We start from the raw sequence: 27999 nt of genomic DNA on the forward strand, positions 1-27999 counted from the left end.
TTCCTATCGGTATACGGACAGTGGGATGTGAATCCCTATCGGTATACGGGCAGCGGGATGTGAATCCCTATCGGTATATGGACAGTGGGATGTGAATCCCTATCGGTACATGGACGGTGGGATGTGAATCCCAACGGTATCCGGACAGTGGGATGTGAATCCCTATCGGTATACGGGCAGTGGGATGTGAATGCCTATCGGTATACGGACAGTGGGATGTGAATCCCTATCGGTATACGGACAGTGGGATGTGAATCCCTATCGGTATATGGGCAGTGGGATGTGAATCCCTATCGGTACACGGACAGTGGGATGTGAATCCCTATCGGTATACGGACAGTGGGTGGTGAATCCCTATTGGTACACGGACAGTGGGATGTCAATCCCTATTGGTATACGGACAGTGGGATGTGAATCCCTATCGGTATACGGGCAGTGGGATGTGAATCCCTATCGGTATACGGACAGTGGGATGTGAATCCCTATCGGTATACAGGCAGTGGGATGTGAATCCCTATCGGTATACGGACAGTGGGATGTGAATCCGTATCGGTATACGGACAGTGGGATGTGAATCCCTATCGGTATACAGGCAGTGGGATCTGAATCCCTATCGGTATACGGGCAGTGGGATGTGAATCCCTATCGGTACACGGACAGTGGGATCTGAATCCCTATCGGTATACGGGCAGTGGGATGTGAATCCCTATCGGTACACGGACAGTGGGATGTGAATCCCTATCGGTATACGGACAGTGGGATGTAAATCCCTATCGGTATACGGGCAGTGGGATGTGAATCCCTATCGGAAATGGACAGTGGGATGGGAATCCCTATCGGTACACGGACAGTGGGATGTGAATCCCTATCGGTACACGGACAGTGGGATGTGAATCCCTATCGGTATACGGACAGTGGGATGTGAATCCCTATCGGTATATGCGCAGTGGGATTTGAATCCCTATCAGTATACGGGCAGTGGGATGGGAATCCCTATCTGTACATGGACAGTGGGATGTGAATCCCTATCGGTATACGGGCAGTGGGATGTGAATCCATATCGGTATATGGGCAGTGGGATGGGAATCCCTATCCGTACACGGACAGTGGGATGTGAATCCCTATCGGTATATGGGCAGTGGGATGTGAATCCATATCGGTATACGGACAGTGGGATGTGAATCCCTATCGGTACACGGGCAGTGGGATGTGAATCCCTATCGGTATACGGACAGTGGGATGTGAATCCCTATCGGTATACGGACAGTGGGATGTGAATCCCTATCGGAATATGGACAGTGGGATGTGAATCCCTATCGGTATACGGGCAGTGGGATGTGAATCGCTATCGGTATACAGACAGTGGGATGTGAGTCCCTATCGGTACATGGATAGTGAGATGTGAATCCCTATCGGTACACGGACAGTGGGATGTGAATCCCTATCGGTACATGGACAGTGGGATGTGAATTCCTATCGGTATATGGACAGTGGGATGTGAATCACTATCGGTATATGGACAGTGGGATGTGAATTCCTATCGGTATATGGACAATGTGATGTGAATTCCTATCGGTATACGGACAGTGGGATGTGAATCCCTATCGGTATACGGGCAGTGCGATGTGAATCCCTATCGGTACATGGACGGTGGGATGTGAATCCCAACGGTATCCAGACAGTGGGATGTGAATTCCTATCGGTATATGGACAGTGGGATGTTAATTCCTATCGGTATACGGGCAGTGGGATGTGAATCCCTATCGGTATACGGGCAGTGCGATGTGAATCCCTATCGGTACATGGACGGTGGGATGTGAATCCCTATCGGTACATGGACGGTGGGATGTGAATCCCAACGGTATCCTGACAGTGGGATGTGAATCCCTATCGGTACACGGACAGTGGGATGTGAATCCCTATCGGTATACGGGCAGTGGGATGTGAATCCATATCGGTATATGGGCAGTGGGATGGGAATCCCTATCGGTACACAGACAGTGGGATGTAAATCCCTATCGGTACACGGACAGTGGGATGTGAATCCCTATCGGTACACGGACAGAGGGATGTGAATCCCTATCGGTACACGGACAGTGGGATGTGAATCCCTATCGGTATACGGACAGTGGGATGTGAATCCCTATCGGTATACAGACAGTGGGATGTGAATCCCTATAGGTATACAGACAGTGGGATGTTAATCCCTATCGGTATACAGACAGTGGGATGTGAATCCCTATCAGTGTACGGGCAGTGGGATGTCAATCCATATTGGTATACGGACAGTGGGATGTGAATCCGTATCGGTATACGGACAGTGGGATGTGAATCCGTATCGGTATACGGACAGTGGGATGGGAATCCCTATCGGTATACAGACAGTGGGATCTGAATCCCTATCGGTATACGGGCAGTGGGATGTGAATCCCTATCGGTACACGGACAGTGGGATCTGAATCCCTATCGGTATACGGGCAGTGGGATGTGAATCCCTATCGGTACACGGACAGTGGGATGTGAATCCCTATCAGTACACGGACAGTGGGATGTGAATCCCTATCGGTATACGGACAGTGGGATGTGAATCCCTATCGGTATACAGACAGTGGGATGTGAATCCCTATCGGTATACAGACAGTGGGATGTTAATCCCTATCGGTATACAGACAGTGGGATGTGAATCCCTATCAGTGTACGGGCAGTGGGATGTCAATCCATATTGGTATACGGACAGTGGGATGTGAATCTATATTGGTATACGGACAGTGGGTGGTGAATCCCTATTGGTACACGGACAGTGGGATGTCTATCCCTATTGGTATACGGACAGTGGGATGTGAATCCCTATCGGTATACGGACAGTGGGATGTGAATCCCTATCGGTATACGGACAGTGGGATGTGAATCCCTATCGGTATACAGGCAGTGGGATGTGAATCCCTATCCGTATACGGACAGTGGGATGTGAATCCGTATCGGTATACGGACAGTGGGATGTGAATCCGTATCGGTATACGGACAGTGGGATGTGAATCCCTATCGGTATACGGACAGTGGGATGGGAATCCCTATCGGTATACAGACAGTGGGATCTGAATCCCTATCGGTATACGGGCAGTGGGATGTGAATCCCTATCGGTACACGGACAGTGGGATATGAATCCCTATCGGTATACGGGCAGTGGGATGTGAATCCCTATCGGTACACGGACAGTGGGATGTGAATCCCTATCAGTACACGGACAGTGGGATGTGAATCCCTATCGTTATACAGGCAGTGGGATATGAATCCCTATCGGTATATGGGCAGTGGGATGTGAATCCCTATCGGTATACGGACAGTGGGATGTGAATCCCTATCGGTATACGGCCAGTGGGATGTGAATCCCTATCGGAAATGGACAGTGGGATGGGAATCCCTATCGGTACACGGACAGTGGGATGTGAATCCCTATCGGTAGACGGGCAGTGGGATGTGAATCCCTATCGGTAAACGGACATGTGGGATGTGAATCCCTATCGGTATATGGGTAGTGGGATGTGAATCCATATCGGTATACGGACAGTGGGATGTGAATCCCTATCGGTATACGGACAGTGGGATGTGAATCCCTATCGGTATACGGACAGTGGGATGTGAATCCCTATCGGTATACGGACAGTGGGATGTGAATCCCTATCGGTATACGGACAGTGGGATGTGAATCCCTATCGGTATACGGGCAGTGGGATGTGAATCCCTATCGGTATACGGGCAGTGGGATGTGAATCCATATCGGTATACGGACAGTGGGATGTGAATCCCTATCGGTATACGCACAGTGGGATGTGAATCCCTATCGGTATATGGGCAGTGGGATGGGAATCCCTATTGGTACACAGACAGTGGGATGTGAATCGCTATCGGTACACGGACAGTGTGATGTGAATCCCTATCTGTATACAGACAGTGGGATGTGAATCCCTATCAGTGTACGGGCAGTGGGATGTGAATCCACATCGGTATACAGACAGTGGGATGTGAATCCCTATCAGTGTACGGGCAGTCGGATGTGAATCCATATCGGTATATGGGCAGTGGGATGGGAATCCCTATCGGTACACGGACAGTGGGATGTGAATCCCTATCGGTATACGGACAGTGGGATGTGAATTCCTATCGGAATATGGACAGTGGGATGTGAATCCCTATCGGTACACGGACAGTGGGATGTGAATCCCTATCGGTATATGGACAGTGGACTATGAATTCCTATCGGTATACGGACAGTGGGCTGTGAATTCCTATCGGTATACGGGCAGCGGGATGTGAATCCCTATCGGTATATGGACAGTGGGATGTGAATCCCTATCGGTACATGGACGGTGGGATGTGAATCCCAACGGTATCCGGACAGTGGGATGTGAATCCCTATCGGTATACGGGCAGTGGGATGTGAATGCCTATCGGTATACGGACAGTGGGATGTGAATCCCTATCGGTATACGGACAGTGGGATGTGAATCCCTATCGGTATATGGGCAGTGGGATGTGAATCCCCATCGGTACACGGACAGTGGGATGTGAATCCCTATCGGTATACGGACAGTGGGTGGTGAATCCCTATTGGTACACGGACAGTGGGATGTCAATCCCTATTGGTATACGGACAGTGGGATGTGAATCTCTATCGGTATACGGGCAGTGGGATGTCAATCCCTATCGGTATACGGACAGTGGGATGTGAATCCCTATCGGTATACAGGCAGTGGGATGTGAATCCCTATCGGTATACGGACAGTGGGATGTGAATCCCTATCGGTATACGGACAGTGGGATGTGAATCCCTATCGGTATACAGGCAGTGGGATCTGAATCCCTATCGGTATACGGGCAGTGGGATGTGAATCCCTATCGGTACACGGACAGTGGGATCTGAATCCCTATCGGTATACGGGCAGTGGGATGTGAATCCCTATCGGTACACGGACAGTGGGATGTGAATCCCTATCGGTATACGGACAGTGGGATGTGAATCCCTATCGGTATACGGGCAGTGGGATGTGAATCCCTATCGGAAATGGACAGTGGGATGGGAATCCCTATCGGTACACGGACAGTGGGATGTGAATCCCTATCGGTACACGGACAGTGGGATGTGAATCCCTATCGGTATACGGACAGTGGGATGTGAATCCCTATCGGTATATGCGCAGTGGGATTTGAATCCCTATCAGTATACGGGCAGTGGGATGGGAATCCCTATCTGTACATGGACAGTGGGATGTGAATCCCTATCGGTATACGGGCAGTGGGATGTGAATCCATATCGGTATATGGGCAGTGGGATGGGAATCCCTATCCGTACACGGACAGTGGGATGTGAATCCCTATCGGTATATGGGCAGTGGGATGTGAATCCATATCGGTATACGGACAGTGGGATGTGAATCCCTATCGGTATACGGGCAGTGGGATGTGAATCCCTATCGGTATACGGACAGTGGGATGTGAATCCCTATCGGTATACGGACAGTGGGATGTGAATCCCTATCGGAATATGGACAGTGGGATGTGAATCCCTATCGGTATACGGGCAGTGGGATGTGAATCCCTATCGGTATACAGACAGTGGGATGTGAGTCCCTATCGGTACATGGATAGTGGGATGTGAATCCCTATCGGTTCACGGACAGTGGGATGTGAATCCCTATCGGTACATGGACAGTGGGATGTGAATTCCTATCGGTATATGGACAGTGGGATGTGAATCACTATCGGTATATGGACAGTGGGATGTGAATTCCTATCGGTATATGGACAACGTGATGTGAATTCCTATCGGTATACGGACAGTGGGATGTGAATCCCTATCGGTATACGGGCAGTGCGATGTGAATCCCTATCGGTACATGGACGGTGGGATGTGAATCCCAACGGTATCCAGACAGTGGGATGTGAATTCCTATCGGTATATGGACAGTGGGATGTTAATTCCTATCGGTATACGGGCAGTGGGATGTGAATCCCTATCGGTATACGGGCAGTGCGATGTGAATCCCTATCGGTACATGGACGGTGGGATGTGAATCCCTATCGGTACATGGACGGTGGGATGTGAATCCCAACGGTATCCGGACAGTGGGATGTGAATCCCTATCGGTATACGGACAGTGGGATGTGAATCCCTATTGGTACACGGACAGTGGGATGGGAATCCCTATCGGTACACGGACAGTGGGATGTGAATCCCTATCGGTATACGGGCAGTGGGATGTGAATCCCCATCGGTACACGGACAGTGGGATGTGAATCCCTATCGGTATACGGACAGTGGGTGGTGAATCCCTATTGGTATACGGACAGTGGGATGTGAATCCCTATCGGTATACGGGCAGTGGGATGTGAATCCCTATCGGTATACGGGCAGTGGGATGTGAATCCCTATCAGTATACGGGCAGTGGGATGTGAATCCCTATCGGTATACGGGCAGTGGGATGTGAATCCCTATTGGTATACGGACAGTGGGATGTGAATCCTTATCGGTATACGGACAGTGGGATGTGAATCCCTATCGGTATATGGACAATGGGATGTGAATTCCTATCGGTATACGGACAGTGGGATGTGAATCCCTATCGGTATACGGGCAGTGCGATGTGAATCCCTATCGGTACATGGATGGTGGGATGTGAATCCCAACGGTATCCAGACAGTGGGATGTGAATTCCTATCGGTATATGGACAGTGGGATGTTAATTCCTATCGGTATACGGGCAGTGCGATGTGAATCCCTATCGGTACATGGACGGTGGGATGTGAATCCCTATCGGTATACGGGCATTGGGATGTGAATCCCTATCAGTATACGGGCAGTGGGATGTGAATCCCTATCGGTATACGGGCAGTGCGATGTGAATCCCTATCGGTATACGGACAGTGGGATGTGAATCCCTATTGGTACACGGACGGTGGGATGTGAATACCTATCGGTACATGGACGGTGGGATGTGAATCCCAACGGTATCCGGACAGTGGGATGTGAATCCCTATCGGTATACGGACAGTGGGATGTGAATCCCTATTGGTACACGGACAGTGGGATGGGAATCCCTATCGGTATACGGACAGTGGGATGTGAATCCCTATCGGTACACGGACAGTGGGATGTGAATCCCTATCGGTATACGGGCAGTGGGATGTGAATCCCCATCGGTACACGGACAGTGGGATGTGAATCCCTATCAGTATACGGACAGTGGGATGTGAATCCCTATCGGTATACGGGCAGTGCGATGTGAATCCCTATCGGTACATGGACGGTGGGATGTGAATCCCAACGGTATCCAGACAGTGGGATGTGAATTCCTATCGGTATATGGACAGTGGGATGTTAATTCCTATCGGTATACGGGCAGTGCGATGTGAATCCCTATCAGTATACGGGCAGTGGGATGTGAATCCCTATCGGTATACGGGCAGTGCGATGTGAATCCCTATCGGTACATGGACGGTGGGATGTGAATCCCTATCGGTACATGGACGGTGGGTGTGAATCCCAACGGTATCACGGACAGCGGGATGTGAATCCCTATCGGTATACGGACAGTGGGATGTGAATCCCTATTGGTACACGGACAGTGGGATGGGAATCCCTATCGGTACACGGACAGTGGGATGTGAATCCCTATCGGTATACGGGCAGTGGGATGTGAATCCCCATCGGTACACGGACAGTGGGATGTGAATCCCTATCGGTATACGGACAGTGGGTGGTGAATCCCTATTGGTATACGGACAGTGGGATGTGAATCCCTATTGGTATACGGGCAGTGGGATGTGAATCCCCATCGGTACACGGACAGTGGGATGTGAATCCCTATCAGTATACGGGCAGTGGGATGTGAATCCCTATCGGTATACGGGCAGTGGGATGTGAATCCCTATTGGTATACGGACAGTGGGATGTGAATCACTATCGGTATACGGACAGTGGGATGTGAATCCCTATCGGTATATGGACAGTGGGATGTGAATTCCTATCGGTATACGGACAGTGGGATGTGAATCCCTATCGGTATACGGGCAGTGCGATGTGAATCCCTATCGGTACATGGACGGTGGGATGTGAATCCCAATGGTATCCAGACAGTGGGATGTGAATTCCTATCGGTATATGGACAGTGGGATGTGAATCCCTATCGGTATACGGGCAGTGCGATGTGAATCCCTATCGGTACATGGACGGTGGGATGTGAATCCCTATCGGTATACGGGCAGTGGGATGTGAATCCCTATCAGTATACGGGCAGTGGGATGTGAATCCCTATCGGTATACGGGCAGTGGGATGTGAATCCCTATCGGTATACGGACAGTGGGATGTGAATCCCTATTGGTATACGGACAGTGGGATGTGAATCCCTATCGGTATACGGACAGTGGGATGTGAATCCCAACGGTATCCGGACAGTGGGATGTGAATCCCTATCGGTATACGGACAGTGGGATGTGAATCCCTATTGGTACACGGACAGTGGGATGTGAATCCCTATCGGTATACGGACAGTGGGATGTGAATCCCTATCGGTACACGGACAGTGGGATGTGAATCCCTATCGGTATACGGGACAGTGGGATGTGAATCCCTATCGGTACACGGACAGTGGGATGTGAATCCCTATCGGTATACGGACAGTGGGATGGTGAATCCCTATTGGTATACGGACAGTGGGATGTGAATCCCTATCGGTATACGGACAGTGGGATGTGAATCCCTATCGGTATACGGGCAGTGGGATGTGAATCCCTATCGGTATACGGGCAGTGGGATGTGAATCCCTATGGGAATACGGGACAGTGGGATGTGAATCCCTATCAGTATACGGGTAGTGGGATGTGAATCCCTATCGGTATACAGGCAGTGGGATGTGAATCCCTATTGGTATACGGACAGTGGGATGTGAATCCCTTATCGGTATCCGGACAGTGCGATGTGAATCCCTATCGGAAAACGGACAGTGGAATGTGAATCCCTATCGGTATACGGGACAGTGGGATGTGAATCCCTATCGGTATACGGACAGGTGGGATGTGAATCCCTATCGGTATACGGACAGTGGGATGTGAATCCCTATCGGTATACGGACAGTGGGATGTGAATCCCTATAGGTATACGGACAGTGGGATGTGAATCCCTATCGGTATACGGGCAGTGGGATGGGAATCCCTATTGGTACACGGACAGTGGGATGTAAATCCCTATCAGTACACGGACAGTGGGATGTGAATCCCTATCGGTATCCGGACAGTGGGATGTGAATCCCTATCGGTATACGGACAGTGGGATGTGAATCCCTATCGGTATACGGACAGTGGGATGTGAATCCCTATCGGTACACGGACAGTGGGATGTGAATCGCTATCGGTACATGGACAGTGGGATGTGAGATCCCTATTGGTACATGGATGAGAGGGATGGTGAATCCCTATCGGTACACGGACAGTGGGATGTGAATCCCTATCGGTACACGGACAGTGGGATGTGAATCCCTATCGGTACACGGACAGTGGGATGCGAATCCCTATCAGTACACGGACAGTGGGATGTGAATCCCTATCGGTACACGGACAGTGGGATGTGAATCCCTATTGGTACACGAAGTGGGTGGTGAATCCCTATTGGTACACGGACAGTGGGATGTGAATCCCTATCGATTATACAGGCAGTGGGATATGAATCCCTATCGGTATACGGTAAGTGGGGATGTGAATCCCTATCGGTATACGGACAGTGGGATGGGAATCCCTATCGGTACACAGGACAGTGGGATGTGAATCCCTATCGGTACACGGACAGTGGGATGTGAATCCCTATCGGTATACGGGCAGTGGGATGTGAATCCCTATCGGTATATGGGCAGTGGGATGTGAATCCATATCGGTACACGGACAGTGGGATGTGAATCCCTATCGGTACACGGACAGAGGGATGTGAATCCCTATCGGTATACGGGCAGTGGGATGTGAATCCATATCGGTACAGGGCCAGTGGGATGGAATCCCTATCGGTAACACAGACAGTGGGATGTGAATCCCTATCGGTATACGGGACAGTGGGATGTGAATCCCTATCGGTACACGGACAGTGGGATGTGAATCCCTATCGGTACACGGACAGTGGGATGTGAATCCCTATCGGTATACAGACAGTGGGATGTGAATCCCTATCGGTATACAGACAGTGGGATGTAAATCCCTATCAGTGTACGGGCAGTGGGATGTGAATCCATATCGGTACACGGGCAGTGGGATGTGAATCCCTATCGGTATACGGACAGTGGGATGTGAATCCCTATCGGTATACGGGCAGTGGGATGTGAATCCCTATCGGTATACGGGCAGTGGGATGTGAATCCCTATCGGTATACGGACAGTGGGATGTGAATCCTATCGGTATACGGACAGTGGGATGTGAATCCCTATCGGTATACGGACATGGGATGTGAATCCTATCGGTATACGGACAGTGGGATGTGAATCCCTATCGGTATACGGGCAGTGGGATGTGAATCCCTATCGGTACACGGACAGTGGGATGTGAATCCCTATCGGTATACGGACAGTGGGATGTGAATCCTATCGGTATACTGGACAGTGGGATGTTAATCCTATCGGTATACGGGCAGTGGGATGTGAATCCCTATCGGTACACTGGACAGTGGGATGTGAATCCCTATCGGTATACGGGACAGTGGGATGTGAATCCCTATCGTATACGGGCAGTGGGATGTGAATCCCTATCGGTATACGGGCAGTGGGATGTGAATCCCTATCGGTATACGGACAGTGGGATGTGAATCCCTATCGGTACACGGACAGTGGGATGTGAATACCTATCGGTACATGGACAGGTGGGATGTGAATCCAATCGGTATCCGGACAGTGGGATGTGAATCCCTATCGGTATACGGACAGTGGGATGTGAATCCCTATTGGTATACGGACAGTGGGATGTGAATCCCTATCGGTATACGGACAGTGGGATGTGAATCCCTATCGGTATACGGACAGTGGGATGTGAATCCCTATCGGTATACGGGCAGTGGGATGTGAATCCCCATCGGTACACGGACAGTGGGATGTGAATCCCTATCAGTATACGGACAGTGGGATGTGAATCCCTATCGGTATACGGGCAGTGCGATGTGAATCCCTATCGGTACATGGACGGTGGGATGTGAATCCCAATGGTATCCAGACAGTGGGATGTGAATTCCTATCGGTATATGGACAGTGGGATGTGAATCCCTATCGGTATACGGGCAGTGGGATGTGAATCCCTATCGGTATACGGACAGTGGGATGTGAATCCCTATCGGTATACGGGCAGTGCGATGTGAATCCCTATCGGTACATGGACAGTGGGATGTGAATCCCTATCGGTACATGGACAGTGGGATGTGAATCCCTATCGGTACATGGACAGTGGGATGTGAATCCCTATCGGTATACGGACAGTGGGATGTGAATCCCTATTGGTACACGGACAGTGGGATGTGAATCCCTATCGGTATACGGACAGTGGGATGTGAATCCCTATCGGTATACGGGCAGTGGGATGTGAATCCCTATCGGTATACGGACAGTGGGATGTGAATCCCTATCGGTACACGGACAGTGGGATGTGAATCCCTATCGGTATACAGGACAGTGGGATGTGAATCCCTATCGGTATACGGACAGTGGGATGTGAATCCCTATCGGTATACGGACAGTGGGATGTGAATCCCTATCGGTATACGGACAGTGGGATGTGAATCCCTATCGGTACACGGACAGTGGGATGTAAATCCCTATTGGTATCCGGACAGTGGGATGTGAATCCTTATCGGTATACGGACAGTGGGATGTGAATCCCTATCGGTATATGGGCAGTGGGATGTGAATCCCTATCGGTATACGGACAGTGGGATGTGAATCCCTATCGGTATACGGACAGTGCGATGTGAATCCCTATCGGTACACGGACGGTGGGATGTGAATCCCTATCGGTATCCAGACAGTGGGATGTGAATTCCCTATCGGTATATGGACAGTGGGATGTGAATCCCTATCGGTATACGGGCAGTGCGATGTGAATCCCTATCGGTACATGGACAGTGGGATGTGAATCCCTATCGGTATACGGGCAGTGGGATGTGAATCCCTATCAGTATACGGGCAGTGGGATGTGAATCCCTATCGGTATACGGGCAGTGCGATGTGAATCCCTATCGGTATACGGACAGTGGGATGTGAATCCCTATCGGTACACGGACAGTGGGATGCGAATCCCTATCGGTACACGGACAGTGGGATGTGAATCCCATATCGGTATCCGGACAGTGGGATGTGAATCCCTATTCGGTATACGGACAGTGGGATGTGAATCCCTATCGGTACACGGACAGTGGGATGGGAATCCCTATCGGTATACGGACAGTGGGATGTGAATCCCTATCGGTACACGGACAGTGGGATGTGAATCCCTATCGGTATACGGGCAGTGGGATGTGAATCCCTATCGGTACACGGACAGTGGGATGTGAATCCCTATCGGTATACGGACAGTGGGTGGTGAATCCCTATTGGTATACGGACAGTGGGATGTGAATCCCTATTGGTATACGGGCAGTGGGATGTGAATCCCTATCGGTATACGGGACAGTGGGATGTGAATCCCTATCAGTATACGGGCAGTGGGATGTGAATCCCTATCGGTATACGGGCAGTGGGATGTGAATCCCTATCAGTATACGGGTAGTGGGATGTGAATCCCTATCGGTATACAGGCAGTGGGATGTGAATCCCTATTGGTATACGGACAGTGGGATGTGAATCCTTATCGGTATACGGACAGTGGGATGTAAATCCCTATCGGAAAACGGACAGTGGGATGTGAATCCCTATCGGTATACGGGCAGTGGGATGTGAATCCCTATCGGTATACGGACGGTGGGATGTGAATCCCTATCGGTAACGGACGGTGGGATGTGAATCCCTATCGGTATACGGACAGTGGGATGTGAATCCCTATAGGTACACGGACAGTGGGATGTGAATCCCTATCTGTATACGGGCAGTGGGATGGGAATCCCTATTGGTACACGGACAGTGGGATGCGAATCCCTATCAGTACACGGACAGTGGGATGTGAATCCCTATCGGTATCCGGACAGTGGGATGTGAATCCCTATCGGTATACGGGCAGTGGGATGTGAATCCCTATCGGTATACGGACAGTGGGATGTGATCCCTATCCGGTATACGGACAGTGGATGTGAATTCCCTATCGGTTACTACGGACATGTGGGATGTGAATTCCCTATCGGTATCAGGACAGTGGGAGTGAATCCCCTATCGGGTACACGGGGACAGTGGGATGTAAATCCCATATCGGTTATACGGGGTACAGTGGGATGGAATCCCTATCGGTATACGGGCAGGGGGATGTGAATCCCTATCGGTTTATACGGACAGTGGGATGTGAACCATATCGGTAACAGACAGTTGGATGTAAATCCCTATCGGGTACACCAGACAGTGGATTTGCAAATCCCTATCGGTATAAGGGAGGGGATGTGAATCCCTATCGGTATACGGACAGGGGATGTGAATCCCTATCGGTATACGGACAGTTGGGATGTGATTCCATACGGTAACCACAGACAGTGGGATGTAACCCTCTCCGGGTTTACACAGACAGTGCGGATGTGAATCCCATCGGTATTAGGGAGTGGGATTGTGAATCCCTATCGGTATACGGGCAGTGGATGTGAATCCCTATCGGTATATGGGCAGTGGGATGTGAATCCATATCGGTACACGGACAGTGGGATGGGAATCCCTATCGGTACACGGACAGTGGGATGTGAATCCCTATCGGTATACGGGCAGTGGGATGTGAATCCATATCGGTACATGGGCAGTGGGATGGAAATCCCTATCGGTACACAGACAGTGGGATGTGAATCCCTATCGGTATACGGGCAGTGGGATGTGAATCCCTATCGGTACACGGACAGTGGGATGTGAATCCCTATCGGTATACGGACAGTGGGATGTGAATCCCTATCGGTATACAGACAGTGGGATGTGAATCCCTATCGGTTATCAGACAGTGGGATGTGAATCCCTATCAGTGTACGGGCAGTGGGATGTGAATCCATATTGGTACACGGACAGTGGGATGTGAATCCCTATCGGTACACGGACAGTGGGTGGTGAATCCCTATCGGTATACGGACAGTGGGATGTGAATCCCTATCGGTATACGGACAGTGGGATGTGAATCCCTATCGGTATACGGACGGTGGGATGTGAATCCCTATCGGTATACGGACAGCGGGATGTGAATCCCTATCGGTATACGGACAGTGGGATGTGAATCCCTATCGGTATACGGACAGTGGGATGTGAATCCCTATCAGTATATGGACTGTGGGATGTGAATCCCTATCGGTACACGGACGGTGGGATGTGAATCTCTATTGGTTAAGGGGCAGGTGGATGTGAATCCCAATATCCAGCACTGTCTCCTTTCGCCTGCTCCCTCTGTCCTTGTGTGAATTCTGTGCAAGGTGGCCAGTTGTGGGATGACAATGAATTTTAATATGCAGACCTTTCATCATTTCAGGCAAAGGAAGATATGGCTGGCAGGGAGTTGAATCTGATCTTTACCGAGAGCTCAAAGAGGATCCATAGTGAGTCAGGTTCTGATTCTTCAACATGCCTGAACCTCTTGCTATTGAAGCTTGCAGGTGGCACGGGTGCACAGTGGTTAGCACTGCTGCCTCTCAGCACCAGGGACCCCGGTTCAATTCTGGCCTTGAGTCACTGTGTGGAGTTTACACTTTCTCCCCATGTCTGCGTGGGTTTCCTCCAGGTGCTCCAGTTTCCTCCCACAGTCCAAAGATATGCAGGTTTGGTGGCTTGGCCACGGTAAATTTTCCCTTAGTTTCTTGGGGGTGTGCAGATTAGGTAGAGTTGGCCTTGATCAATGTGTGGGGCTACGGGGTAGGGTGGGGGAGTGGGCCTTGTAATGATACGTATCATGTAAGGGGAGTAAAGGGTAAACAAGATGATGTTCATGTATCTCAACACTAGATGCCATCACTGAGTAGTCTTCTAAAAGGCTGTGTCTCTAAGCATTCTGGGAGAAGCTTATAGAGAAGGATAGTGAGAGGTTGAGATAGAGGGCTGGATTCTTTGTTTGAGAGACTAAGTCACCATGCCGGCATGAAAATGGTGGTGTTTTATGCCAGGAAAACTGGCTTAAAACGGCCATCGATTCCTTGCTCCAGGGAGGGGGTTAGCAGCCAGGCAGTGTAGAGCACCCAGCTCTAGCTGCCGATACGGCCTGGAGCATTGCCGGGTCCATGGCCGCGCATACACATGGCGGCAGCCTGCAGCGGCCATGCCGTGTTCATGACGGACGCAGCCCGCGGATTCGGACCGCAAAAATGGTCCCCCCCCTTTAGCTGGCTCGCGGGCCTCGTTTCACCCCCCCCAAAGTGCCCCCAGCACCGAATAGTGCCCCCCCCCCCCCCGCCCATGGATCGGCCCTCCCCCCGACTGTGGATTGAGTCCGCAGCTGCCACACTGTGTTCCCGATGGGTGAGACCACACGTGTCCCACGCGGTTGGGAACTCGGCAGCTCGGGGACAGAGCATCTCAGGGCGGACCTCGGGCAATGGTTGAGGCCGTGGATACAGCATGTGTCTGTATGGGTTTACTCCGGGTGCTCCGGTTTCCTCCCACAGTCCAATGATGTGCAGGTTAGGTGGATTGGCCATGCTAAATTGCCCGTAGTGTCCATAAATATTAGATGGGATTACGGGAATAGGGTGGAGGTCTGGGGATAGGGTGGAGGTGTGGGCTTACGTAGAGTATTCATTTCAAGGGCCAGTGCAGAGTCGATGGGCCGAATTATCTTCTTCTGCACTGTAAATTCTACATCATTGACATAATAATATCGTCATCTGCTCGTCAAGAACACAATGAAAGACTCCTGCAAGTGTTACAGAGAATGAATGAAAAAAATGAAAATCGCTTATTGTCACGAGTAGGCTTCAATGAAGTTACTGTGAAAAGCCCCTAGTCGCCACATTCCAGCGCCTGTCCGGGGAGGCTGGTACGGGAATCAAACCGTGCTGCTGGCCTGCTTGGTCTGCTTTAAAAGCCAGCGATTTAGCCCAGTGAGCTAAACCAGCCCCATACACTGGGGCAGAATACACAAATACGGATTAAAGCTTAATGGAGCCAAGTGCAACTTAAGTATCTCAACTTCTGGGTGTCCAAATATCAGAACATGGCGTGCATCCAGATAATGATTAGATTGCTGCTATCCAGAAGATGTTCATCCCAGAATTAGAATTAGAATTAGAACAGTACAGCACAGAACAAGCCCTTCGGCCCTCGATGTTGTACCGAGCAATGAACACCCTACTCAAGCCCATGTATACCTATCCCAGTAACCCAACAACCCCCATTAACCTTATTTTTTAGGACACTAGGGGCAATTTAGCCTGGCCAATCCACCTAACCCGCACATCTTTGGACTGTGGGAGGAAACCGGAGCACCCGGAGGAAACCCACGCACACACGGGGAGGACGTGCAGACTCCGCACAGACAGTGACCCAGCCGGGAATCGAATCTGGGACCCTGGAGCTGTGAAGCATCCCAGAAGATAAATCCCAGGAGATTTCTTGGTGTCGTGAATTTCTTAGGAAAATTCATCCCCAACCTTGTTTCACAAACAACTGCCTTGTGTCACCCATTAAGGAAGAACACACAAAAGAATGGTCTGATCTCAAGTCAGCACTGACCAACGCACCTGTCCTTTCCTTCTTTGACCCTGGGCGAGAAATAAAGATTTCCGCAGATACAAATCAAAATGGGTTTGGGGCAGTCCTTCTTCAAAAGAATGATGATGATATTTTAAGACAGATGCATCCAGATCCATGACCACCACAGAACAACGTTACACTCAAATCGAGAAAGAGTGTTTAGGCTTGCTTACGGGAGAACAGAAATTCCATGACTATGTGTATTGGCTTCCGATGTTCATGGTAGATACAGATCACCAACCACTAGTTCACATAATCAAGAAAGATTTGAATGATATGACTCCAAGACTGCAACGAATTATCGTGAAACTAAGAAGGTACAACTTTCAACTGGTCTACACGAAGCACGATAGCACAGTGGTTAGCACATTTGCTTCACAGCTCCAGGGTTCCAGGTTCGATTCCCGGCTTGGGTCACTATCTGTGAGGAGACTGCACGTTCTCCCCTTGTCTGCGTGGGTTTCCTCCGGGTGCTCCGGTTTCCGGTTTTCGCAGTCCAAAGATGTGCAGGTTAGGTGTATTGGCCATGATAAATTGCCCTTAGTGTCCAAAAAAGGTTGGATGGGGTTACAGGGATCGGGTGGAGGTGTGGGCTTAGGTGGGATGCTCTTTCCAAGGGCCGGTGCAGTCTCAATGGGTCGAATGGACTCCTTCTGCACTGTAAATTCTGTGAATCCTGCCCCCGCCGGCTGCCGAATTCTCCAGCGTCGGAGATTTGGCGGGGGCGGGAATCATGCCGCACTGGTCGGCGGCCACTGGCACCGGCACCCCGGTGATTCTCCGGCCCGCGATGGGCCGAGTGGCCGCCCGTTTTCGCCCAGTCCCGTTGCCGTATATTACATTGGGTATTTGCTGGCGGGACCTGGCCGCGCAGGTGGCCTCTGGGATCCTCGGGGGTGTGGGGGGGGGACCTGGCCCCGGTAGGTGGCCCACGGTGGCCTGGCCCACGATTGGGGCCCACCGATCCGTAGGCGCCCTGTGTCGTGGGGTCACTCTATTCTTCCGCATCGGCCATAGTGGTCCTCCGCGATGGCCGATGCGGAGATGAACTCCCCCTGCGCATGCACTGGGATGTGGCCAGCACACGTTGGCGCTCCCACGCATGCGCCAACTCGTGCCATCCGCCGGAGGCCCCTCGGCACCAGTTGGCGTGGCGTCAAGCCCCTTCCCCGCCGGCTGGTGCGGTGCAAACCTTTCTGGCGCTGGCCTGGCCCCTGAAGTTGCAGAGGATTCAACACCTTTAGAGATGCCCGATGCGGGAGCGGTTCACGCCACTCCTTTACGCCGGAGTTGCCCGTCCCGCCGATTGCCGCAGAATCCCGCCCCTTATACTTGCCGATGCATAACCTTGTGCTATGGAAACAAATGAACAGCAGCCTGAGATAGTTCAACTTGTAGAAGCTCAAGAGGAACTTTTAGCTGAAACTCTTCCTGCCTCTGATGAAAAACTGGAGCTCATCAGAGCAGATACTGAAAAAGATGAAGTGTTATGAGTAATCAGCCAGAAATGGCTGTCACAAGGTGGCATCATTTTCAGGTGATTGGAGGAAGGTACAGGGGAGATGTCACAGGTTGGTTCTTTACACAGAGTGGTGGGTGTGTGGAATGCACTGTCAGCAGAGGTGGTGGAGTCAGAGTCATTAGGGTCATTTAAGCAACTCTTGGACAGGCACATGGACAGCAATAAATTGAATGGTGCAGGTTAGGTTGATCTTAGATTGGGCTAAGTGGTCGGCAGAACATGGTGGGCTGAAGGACCTGTTCTGTGCCGCATTGTTCTCTGTTCCATATGAAAAATGATTGGCCGAAAAGAAGCTGTTCAAATTCCAGAAATATTAGATCTGATCTCACTGACGTAGATGGATTTCTACATCGTCTCGATCGTCTTGTCATTCTTACAACACTAAGACACATGATCCTCCAGAAGGTTCATGAAGGTCATTTAGGTATAGAAAAGTGTAAACGCCAAGCGAGACAAACAGTGTATTAGCCTGGAATGAATACTGACATATCCAATTTTGTGCTAGAATGTGAGACATGCCAGCGAAATCAGTCGATACAGAGAAAAGAGAAACTCACACCTCGATCTCGAGAAGATTCCATGGTCGAAAGTTGGTATTGACCTTTTTCATTTTAATGGTCGTGATGATGTACTGATCATTGACTATTTTTCCAACTACCCGGAAGAAATGCAATTGTCTAATTCTACTTCGAAATCCGTGATCAGAGCGACTAAAAAAAATTTGCACATCATGGGATACCTTGCAGAGTTATAACAGACAATGGACCTTGCTTTGATAGCAATGATTGGACAGAATTTGCTCGTAACTATAATTTCACTCATATCTAGTCCTCTTTGTCTGCAATCTAATGGTTAAGGTGAAAAAGGTGTTCACATTGTGAAACAACTTTCTAAGAAAGCACTTGACTCTGGCTCAGATATGTTCTTAGCTTTATGAATTATAGGGACTCTCTCAACTGATTTATCTCCTGCTCAGTTATTAATGAATAGATCGTTGCGTGAAACTCTTCTATGTTTACAACTAGCTGAATCCTGATCTTTCAGCAAGTCATAGAGAAAATACAGAATCAAAGCATCTTCAGGAGAAATACTATAATGGAACATGCAAATCGATGGAACCACTTGATCCAGATGATCTAGTGACAATTCAGATTCCCATTGGAGGATGGTTCGACTTAGCTAAGGTCATAATCCAAGCAACACCTCAGTTGTATATTGTTAAAGCGACTGATGGTTCTGTTCTCAGAAGAAACTGACGTGCTCTTTTGAAAGTCAAGTCTTCTCAAACTTTGTTTCCATGTCTTAAGTTTGATGGTAATTTATTACATAATACCACAGGACCTGATGATGAACAAGGTGACTTCCAGAAGCCATTGGAAACATCTGCAACTCAATCGACTGGATTGAGGAGATCATCAAGAATTAGAAAAAAACCTGAAAGACTTAATTTGTGAAGAAAAACAAAAAAAAGTTTTACAAATTTTGACTCACCTGTTAACGTTTTTTTAAATAAACTATTTTATTGAGGTATTTTTGGCATATAGAACAGCAACATTATACCACAGTGTACAAAAAGCAAATAAAACATAATGCAAGCATTGGCTCCCCTCTCGCAAGAACCTGCCTAAGCAACCCCCTACTCTACGCTACCCTACCCCCACTCCCCCGCTGATGATTAATTCTCCGCGAAGAAGTCAACGAATGGCTGCCACCTCCGGGCGAACCCTGACAGCGACCCTCTCAAGGCGAACTTAATTTTCTCCAGCCCGAGAAAGCTCGCCATGTCCGAAAGCCATACTTCAGACTTCGGGGGCTTTGAGTCCCTCCATGCCAACAGTATTCGTCGCCGGGCTACCAGGGAAGCAAAGGCCAAGATGTCGGCCTCTTTCTCCTCCTGGACTCCCGGGTCCTCCGAAATCCCCAAAAATTGCCACCTCAGGGCTCATTGCTACCCTAATTTTCAATACCCGGGACATGACGTCTGCGAATCCCTGCCAGTACCCCTTAGTTTAGAACACGCCCAGAACATGTGCATATGGTTCGCTGGTCCTCCGGCACATCTAGCACATTTGTCCTCCAGCCCAAAGAATTTTCTCATCCGGGCCACTGTCATGTGGGCCCGATGTACGACCTTGAACTGTATCCGACTGAGCCTGGCGCATGTTGCGGTTGTGTTTATCAAAGCGTCTGCCCATATACCGGCCTCTATCTCCCCCCCGACTTAAGCTTCAATTCTTCGGTCTGTGCCTCCTCTGCTCCCTTTAGTTCTTCATAAATGTCGGACACTCTCCCCTCTCCCACCTCTCCTCTGGGAACTACCCTGTCCTGGATCCCCCTTGGTGGGAGGCGTGGGAAGGATGGTACCAATCTGCGTACGAAATCCCGCACCTGCAAGTACCTGAAATCATTCCCTTTCACCAGCCCGAACTTCTCCTCCAACACCCTCATGCTCGGAAAGCTCCCTTCCAGGAACAGATCGCCCATCCTCGCAATCCCCGCCCTCCGCCATAATTGGAACCCACCGTCCATATTCCCCGGGGCAAATCGGTGGTTACTGCAGATTGGGGACCAAACCAATGCTCTCAATTCCCCATATGCCTCCTGCCATTTGTTAATTTTTGGCATACATATCAATGTTATCATGTAATATCATTACTTATATATTCCTGTTTGTACTGTACAAACATCTACATCTAAAAAAAAGGGATGTAATGATATTTATTGTGTAAGGAGAGTAAAGGGTTAACAAGATGATGTTCATGTATCTCAACACTAGATGGCATCACTGAGTAGTCTTATAAAAGGCTACTCGGCAAATGCGCAAAATCGTAAAGGCTGCCGTGAGACAGGCCGTGACCCACGGCAGCCTTCACGCCCACTTCCGGGGCCGATTCTCCCCCCCCCCCCGGGCGGGGCTAGGAGCGCGGCCCCGTGCGTCACGGCGGCGCAGCCTTGACGACGGTCGTCAAGGCCGCACGCCAAGCGTCACGTCGGTTGACGAGGCTGATGACGTCAGCCGTGCATGCGCGGTTGCCGTCTTTTCCCTCAGCCGCCCCGCAAGACGTGGCGGCTTGATCTTGCGGGGCGGCGGAGGGAAAATAGTGCGTCCGTTACGGACGCACGGCCCGCGATCGGTACCCACCGATCACGGGCCTATGCTCCCCTTGGCACGGCCGTAGGGCCCCCAGATGCCCCAAACGGGCCTCTGCCGCCCGTTTTACGACGGCAGCAAGCATCGGCCATCGGCCTCGGAGAATGGCCGCTCATCGTAAAAAATGGCGAGCGGCGATTCGTGGCAGGGGTCGGGCGTGGGGGGGGGGGCGGAGAATAGCGGGAGGGCGTGAAAAATGTCGGGAGGCCCTCCCGCTATTCTCCCACCCGGCTTGGGGGGGGGCGGAGAATCGCGCCCCTGTGTCTCTAAGCATTCTGGGAGAAGCTTATGGAGAAGGATAGTGAGAGGTTGAGATAGAGTGTTGGTTGTATTAGAGAGACATTATAGATTACTGTATCATAGATTTAATACTGTTGTTTTGATAGCTATCACTGAGTAGAATGTGCAAACCATTTAAAGTAGTATAAAATAAACTAGCTTTGTTTTAAATACATAGCTTGATGTTCTTTGTAAACACGACAACATTTAGCTAACTTGGAGAACTGTACAAGGAACATCACAGGCCTAGGTAGGGTGCTCTTTCAGAGGGTCAATGTGGACTTGATGGACTGAACGACCTCCTTCTCCACTGTAGGGGTTCTAATAATTCTAAGTTATTAGAGAATTGTTACATTGACTCTCTATCACTTGGTTCAAAATTTAAAATCTTGGCAACATTTTCCAAATGAATGAAAACTAAAATCTGAAGCAGTGGGCTACCTGTTCACCTGAATTTTTTTTTACCCTGCTTGTGGAGATCAGCTTTACCCACCTGCATTTATTATAGAATCTTTCAGCACATTCTTTCAGGACATTCCAGATACTTTACTGTCAATAAAGTTCACCTGAAGTGTAGGCACTATTGAAATATGTACACAGAACACTCCCACAAACAGCAATGACCTTGTAACAGTGCAAGGCCTACACCAATTGTGGCCCGAATTGTGCAGTTGTATCGAGGTTGTATACGAGCTGCCAGAAGGGGGCAGTATCTGCCAAGCTTGGTGGTGCTATGCATTCTGCGGCCATTATTAATGCAGGGCATAACTTTATTCCTTTTAACCTTCCTTATTCACAAGAAAAACAAAGATGGTTAAGAATTAGGACAGAATCCCCCGTGTAGGGCATCACTTGGGGGCTGAGCAAAAGAAAAAGACAAAGTTGTTTGGGTGCTGGCAGGTACATCCAAGTGTCTGGTTGATCGAATCAAACAGTATGTTCCTTTGGTTATTCATAATAGGAAAAGAACAGACCATGCTCAACCAACCCACACTTGCAAAACCTACTTACTTGCCCAACCTACTTTAGGGCATTTACCCACGATCTACCGGCCTCCCAGAATCTAACGGCCTCCCCAGGGAGACCCCAGCTGGTCACCGTTCAGTATTGGTCCACACAAACTGGGGGGTCTCCTGGGCCATCGGAAGTCCCTAGGTGGTCAGGGACAGGGCAGGGTGGCTCCCTGGAATGTGGGCACCTTGGCACTGCCCAGCTGCCACCTTGGATCTGCCACCCTAACACTGTCAAGGTGCCCGGGGGGCACCGCTAAGCTAGCAGGAGTAAGGTGCCAGGGTGGCACTGCCAAGGGTCAAGGCCTGAGGGTGGAGTGTGTGGGGGACCTCAAGTTTACTTAGACATCAGGCACCTATTCAAAATGGCGGCCTGATCTCTGAGGAGCCAGTCTGGCCAGTGGGTTCAGCTCCCCAGTGATGAAAATAATTCTAAGTGTGGGCTAGCCCAGTGAGAAACTCCCGAGGGTCCAAAGAAGTGACTACAGGTGTGATTTAATTAAATGGGAACAAAGTCCCAAAGCAAGCACGTTTAGGCACATGTTTCCCTGCGCTCGCAGCACCGAGAAACACAACGTTTCCAAACGTCACTCGGATTAGATACGGAGCCTCAGCAGGATGGCCGAGGCCGTACCTAGTCCCATTTCCTGCACGGAGGAACTCCGCTCGACGGAACTCCTCAGTATAGTACAGGATCGGCACTGAAGGTGTCCCCAGGCCCCTCTTACCCCACAACACCTGCACAGGGCACCCCCTGCCGATCGCCGCCATGCTCAAAAAATGTCACCTTGGTAACCTGGTACCATGCCAGTGCCAGCTGGCAGTGCCACCTGGGCATCTCTGCAGTTCCAGTCTGGCACCCAACTGGCACTTCCAGGGTGCCAGGCTGGCAGTGCCAAGGTGCCCGGACGGAACCCCCATGAGTGCAGTTCCGTCTGGTCCCCCTTTGCGGAGACCAGTTCTGAACGCCGCTCACCCGAGGTCTCCGAGATAAAGGGGATTGATTCCAACGCCTCGGTTGCCTCGGCAAACTGCATATTAAAGTGATACTCACTATCTCGCTCTTACATGCAGATTTGCCCACAGTGAGCGGGATTCACATTGCAACGTCTTGCAAGGTCGCTTTAGATCTCATGAGGCATTGCCAGCCGGGTAAATCCCGGGAGCGGGGTCTCCCGGCTTCTATCGGCCATGTTGCACTGCAACACGCTGCTTTTCGGGAACAGCGTGACCATTCGATCATGCCCTAAGTGTCGTTAGATAGTGGTGGGGAACTCGCCGACAGAGCCGGTGGGAAACACCCAACAAAACCCGCCACAAATGAAACTTAGAAATCTTTTCGTTAGATCGCGCCCTTGGCTCTTATTTGGGGTCCATCATAATAGGTCTTCACCTTATAGAGGTGATGAACTGTTGGTCTTGATCCTTAACCCACAACCCTGTCCCGTGGGCCTTGGCCTTTGGTCAGATGTCCTGTACTGTCGATTTTGGCCTTTCACCTAGAGCCTTGACCCTTAGATGGGTTTCTCGGCAACAACAAGAATGAGTTTGCTCACAGTGGTGCAGTATCACTGAGCTGTTTCCGACTGTGCTGACAAAGTTATTTTAAGAACATTTCCAACCAGCTCTTTGTTTCTCATTATCTCACCGGAGTGTGAAAGGGTTTCAGTACGGAGGCTCATGCACAATATTATGCAGCCTGACAGGGCTGCCTGAAGACTTCCCTCCTTAGTAATAGAGTAAACGTCAGGCACCATCTTATTCACATCATAGCCTTCCCTTTAATTAACCCTTCAGTGAAGGCACTAATTACCAACCACTAGTTTAACCACAAGGTATTATATCAAGCTCCCACTGTTCGTACCTGCTGACCTCCTGCCTAACAGATTTCATGCATTTGACAGTAATTGGCAGCTTAAAATATATATGGCCACCACCGATGCTAAGGTCTGAGACGTGTAAACAGTATAGAAACAGGTGTAGACCATTCAGCCCCTCGAGTCTGTTCTATCATTTAATGCAGATCATTGCTGCCGTGTACCTCAACCCCATTTACTCACATTTAGTCCATATCCTCTGAAACTCTTACTGAATAAAAAGCTGGTCACCGCAGTCTAGAAAGTTTGAATTGGCCGCCCAGCATCCAAGCCTTCTGGGAAGAGAATTCCGGATTTGACCACTCCCTTCTGTGAAGCGAAAGTAGGAGGAGAAATTCGGTCGGGCCAGGAGGTAAGGGTCTGGCTGACGTTCTGAGTGGGTTGTTTCTCAATACACCAATCCATGTGCACATAGGGTGGCACGGTGGCACAGTGGTTAGCACTTCTGCCTCACAGCGCCAGGGACCCAGGTTCAATTCCAGCCTCGGATCACTGTCTGTATGGAGTTTGCACTTTCTCCTCGTGCCTGGGTGGGTTTCCTCCCACAGTCCACAGATGTGCAGGTTAAGTGGATTGGCCATGATAAAATTGAACCTTAGTGCTGAAAGGTTAGGTGGGGGTTACAGGTTTAAGGGATATTGGGCCTGGTAGGGTGCTCTTTCGGAGGGCCAGTGCAGACTCGATGGGCCAAATGCATTGTAGGGATTCTACGATGCATTAGGGTTCCTGTACAGTTATCAACAGGTCTCCATGCTCTTGAAGGAGACGGTTCAAGTCAGCTAGTTCGGAATGGTGACAAAGGACAGCTATTGCCCCGTAGGGATAGAGCCAACTTTTCATGGTCAACTTGTGTCACTCCCATGAGAATCTTCACAACTGGTTGGCAGCTAAGTCAACTCCTAGGATGGACGCAAGCTCCACTCTAGCCCCTCCTCTGCCCAATCAGGTCAGGGTGTTCAGTTCATAAAGTGACAAAATGACACATGAAAAATTGCCAATAAACCTCTGGCCACAGCGAAAGCTGATCTGGGCACGTGTGATGCCACCAATGAAGGGGACAAGAAAGAGCTTGCATTTATTTCAGAAGCTCAAAGCATTTTACAGCCAATGAAATGGTCCTAAAGCACAGTCACTGTTTTAATTTGGGAGGTTGTGGCACAAAACAAGATCCCACAAATATTAAAATGGTAAATGACCAGAGAGTAAATTTTAGTCATGTTGGTTGAGTGATAAATGTTGACCAGCATATCAGGAAAATGCCCCTGCTCTCCTTCACAAAGTGCTGTGGGGTCTTATATGTCCACCTTTCAGATGAGATGGGGTTTTGGTTTAACCTCTGTAAGGAAGCACCTTTGTCAGTGTGAGTGCCAACCGAGATTACAAAAAGAACAAAGAACAAAGAAAAGTACAGCACAGGAACAGGCCCTTCGGCCCTCCAAGCCCGTGCCACCCATGCTGCCCATCTAAACTAGAATCTTCTACACTTCCTGGGTCCGTATCCCTCTATTCCCATCCTATTCATGAATTTGTCAAGATGCCCCTTAAACGTTACTATCGTCCCTGTTTCCACCACCTCCTCCAGCAGCGAGTGCCAGGCACCCACTACCCTCTGTGTACTAAACTTGCACATCTCCTCTAAACCTTGCCCCTCGCACCTTAAACCTATGCCCCCTAGTAATTGACCCCTCCACCCTGGGAAAAAGCCTCTGACTAGCCACTCTGTCTATGCCCCTCATAATTTTGTAGACCTCTATCAGGTCGCCCCCTCAACCTCTGTTGTTCCAATGAGAACAAATCGAGTTTATTCAACTGCTCCTCGTAGCTAATGCCCTCCATACCAGGCAACATCCTGGTAAATCTCTTCTGCAGCCTCTCTAAAGCCTCCACATCCTTCTGGTAGTGTGGCGACCAGAATTGAACACTATACTCCAAGTGTGGCCTAACTAAGGTTCTACACAGCTGCAACATGACTTGCCAATTCTTGTACTCAATGCCCTGTCCATTGAAGGCAAGCATGCCGTATGCCTTCTTGACTACCTCCTCCACCTGTGTTGCCCCTTTCAGTGACCTGTGGACCTGTGCACCTAGATCTCTCTGACTCTTGAGGGTTCTACCATTCACGAACTCATGGCTCTGGAGTAGGGCCGAACTAACAACCCTAATATTGCCATAAAAATGACCAAAACAGATCTTCCCACCCCTGATTACTCAAGGTATACAATACAATCTGTTCACCAAAGCGCATTGTCAAGTTCTAACAATTGTCTCAATGGAAAAACTGAATATCGGTTTCTTTCGCTGACACAATTCAACATGCTTCGTTGCTTACCCCATGGTAAAGTACTGTGTGTTCCTTACCTGGATGGATACATCACTGTAGGAGCCACCAATTACTCCAGCTATAGCAAAGGTTGTGTCATCATGGATGGCATAAGACCCATCTGGGCAGATGTATTCTGTCTCGTCTACTTTCGTCAGGGAAGATCTCACAAATTCTAGCGACTGCTCCAGAGCATAAGTGTCCTTGGAACAGGTGTCCAGGATGTGGGCTCCAAGCTGAATTCCGGGTAAAATGTTGGGGTCTTTGTTTAACGCGTCCAATGCAAACAGCATAGCCTCGAGTCTTTGGATGCCGCGTTGCTCATTGATCCTTCCACAATCTTCCAAACCGTTCCCTTTCTCGTGGATTGGGAACAAACCCCCGATCACTAGATCCCCCTCAATCGCAATCTCCTTCTTCCCACTGGGCAGGTTGTTGGAGGACAAGACGGTCGCTTGAAGCAGGAGGTGGAGGACGACGAGCTGTAGTGAGTGGGACATGTCCAGATTCCTCATAGAGCAGCTCTTATATCAAGATCTCACGGCTTCTGATGGATGGGAGCCCGTAATTTCCTTAAACCTGGGAGCTAATTGCATCGTTCTAGTCCATTGGCTGCAGGGAGAGATTTATAAAGCTCGAATTAGAATAGTAATTTCAACACCATCATCCAAACAGGAAATTGATTTAAATATTGTGACAGAAATGTCACTAGCTCAGCTTTTTCGAATATATCATCAGCAGAAAACATTAAACAATTACATGCTCATGAAGATTCGACTCACCCACACTTTAGACACAATGGGTAAAATATCTTTTCATCCAAATTTGCTCATGATGGGGATAGCACGAGACATTACAGCTAATATTCTGATAAATCCTGCCTCATTGTTGAAGTGCTTAGCCGTCACATACTTACCATTGTGTCCACCATCATTCCCATGAATCTGCTGGTCCTTAATGAGTTTTCC

The 27999-nt window shown here is 49.9% G+C and overlaps 1 protein-coding gene across 1 annotated transcript in view; it reads right to left on the bottom strand.

Moving 5' to 3' along the window:
- LOC119973182 (metabotropic glutamate receptor 3-like) overlaps positions 1-27639 on the bottom strand; it is a 90473-nt gene extending 62834 nt beyond the window's left edge. Inside the window, exon 1 of the mRNA XM_038810827.1 lies at positions 27070-27639. Coding sequence (XP_038666755.1) covers positions 27070-27546 — 477 coding nt within the window. The 5' untranslated portion in view covers positions 27547-27639. The remainder of the gene's footprint in view (positions 1-27069) is intronic.
- Between the last annotated feature and the right edge of the window lie 360 nt (positions 27640-27999).

This window comes from Scyliorhinus canicula, chromosome 11, assembly GCF_902713615.1.
Source record: "Scyliorhinus canicula chromosome 11, sScyCan1.1, whole genome shotgun sequence".
In the NCBI taxonomy this organism is placed as follows: Eukaryota; Metazoa; Chordata; class Chondrichthyes; order Carcharhiniformes; family Scyliorhinidae; genus Scyliorhinus; species Scyliorhinus canicula.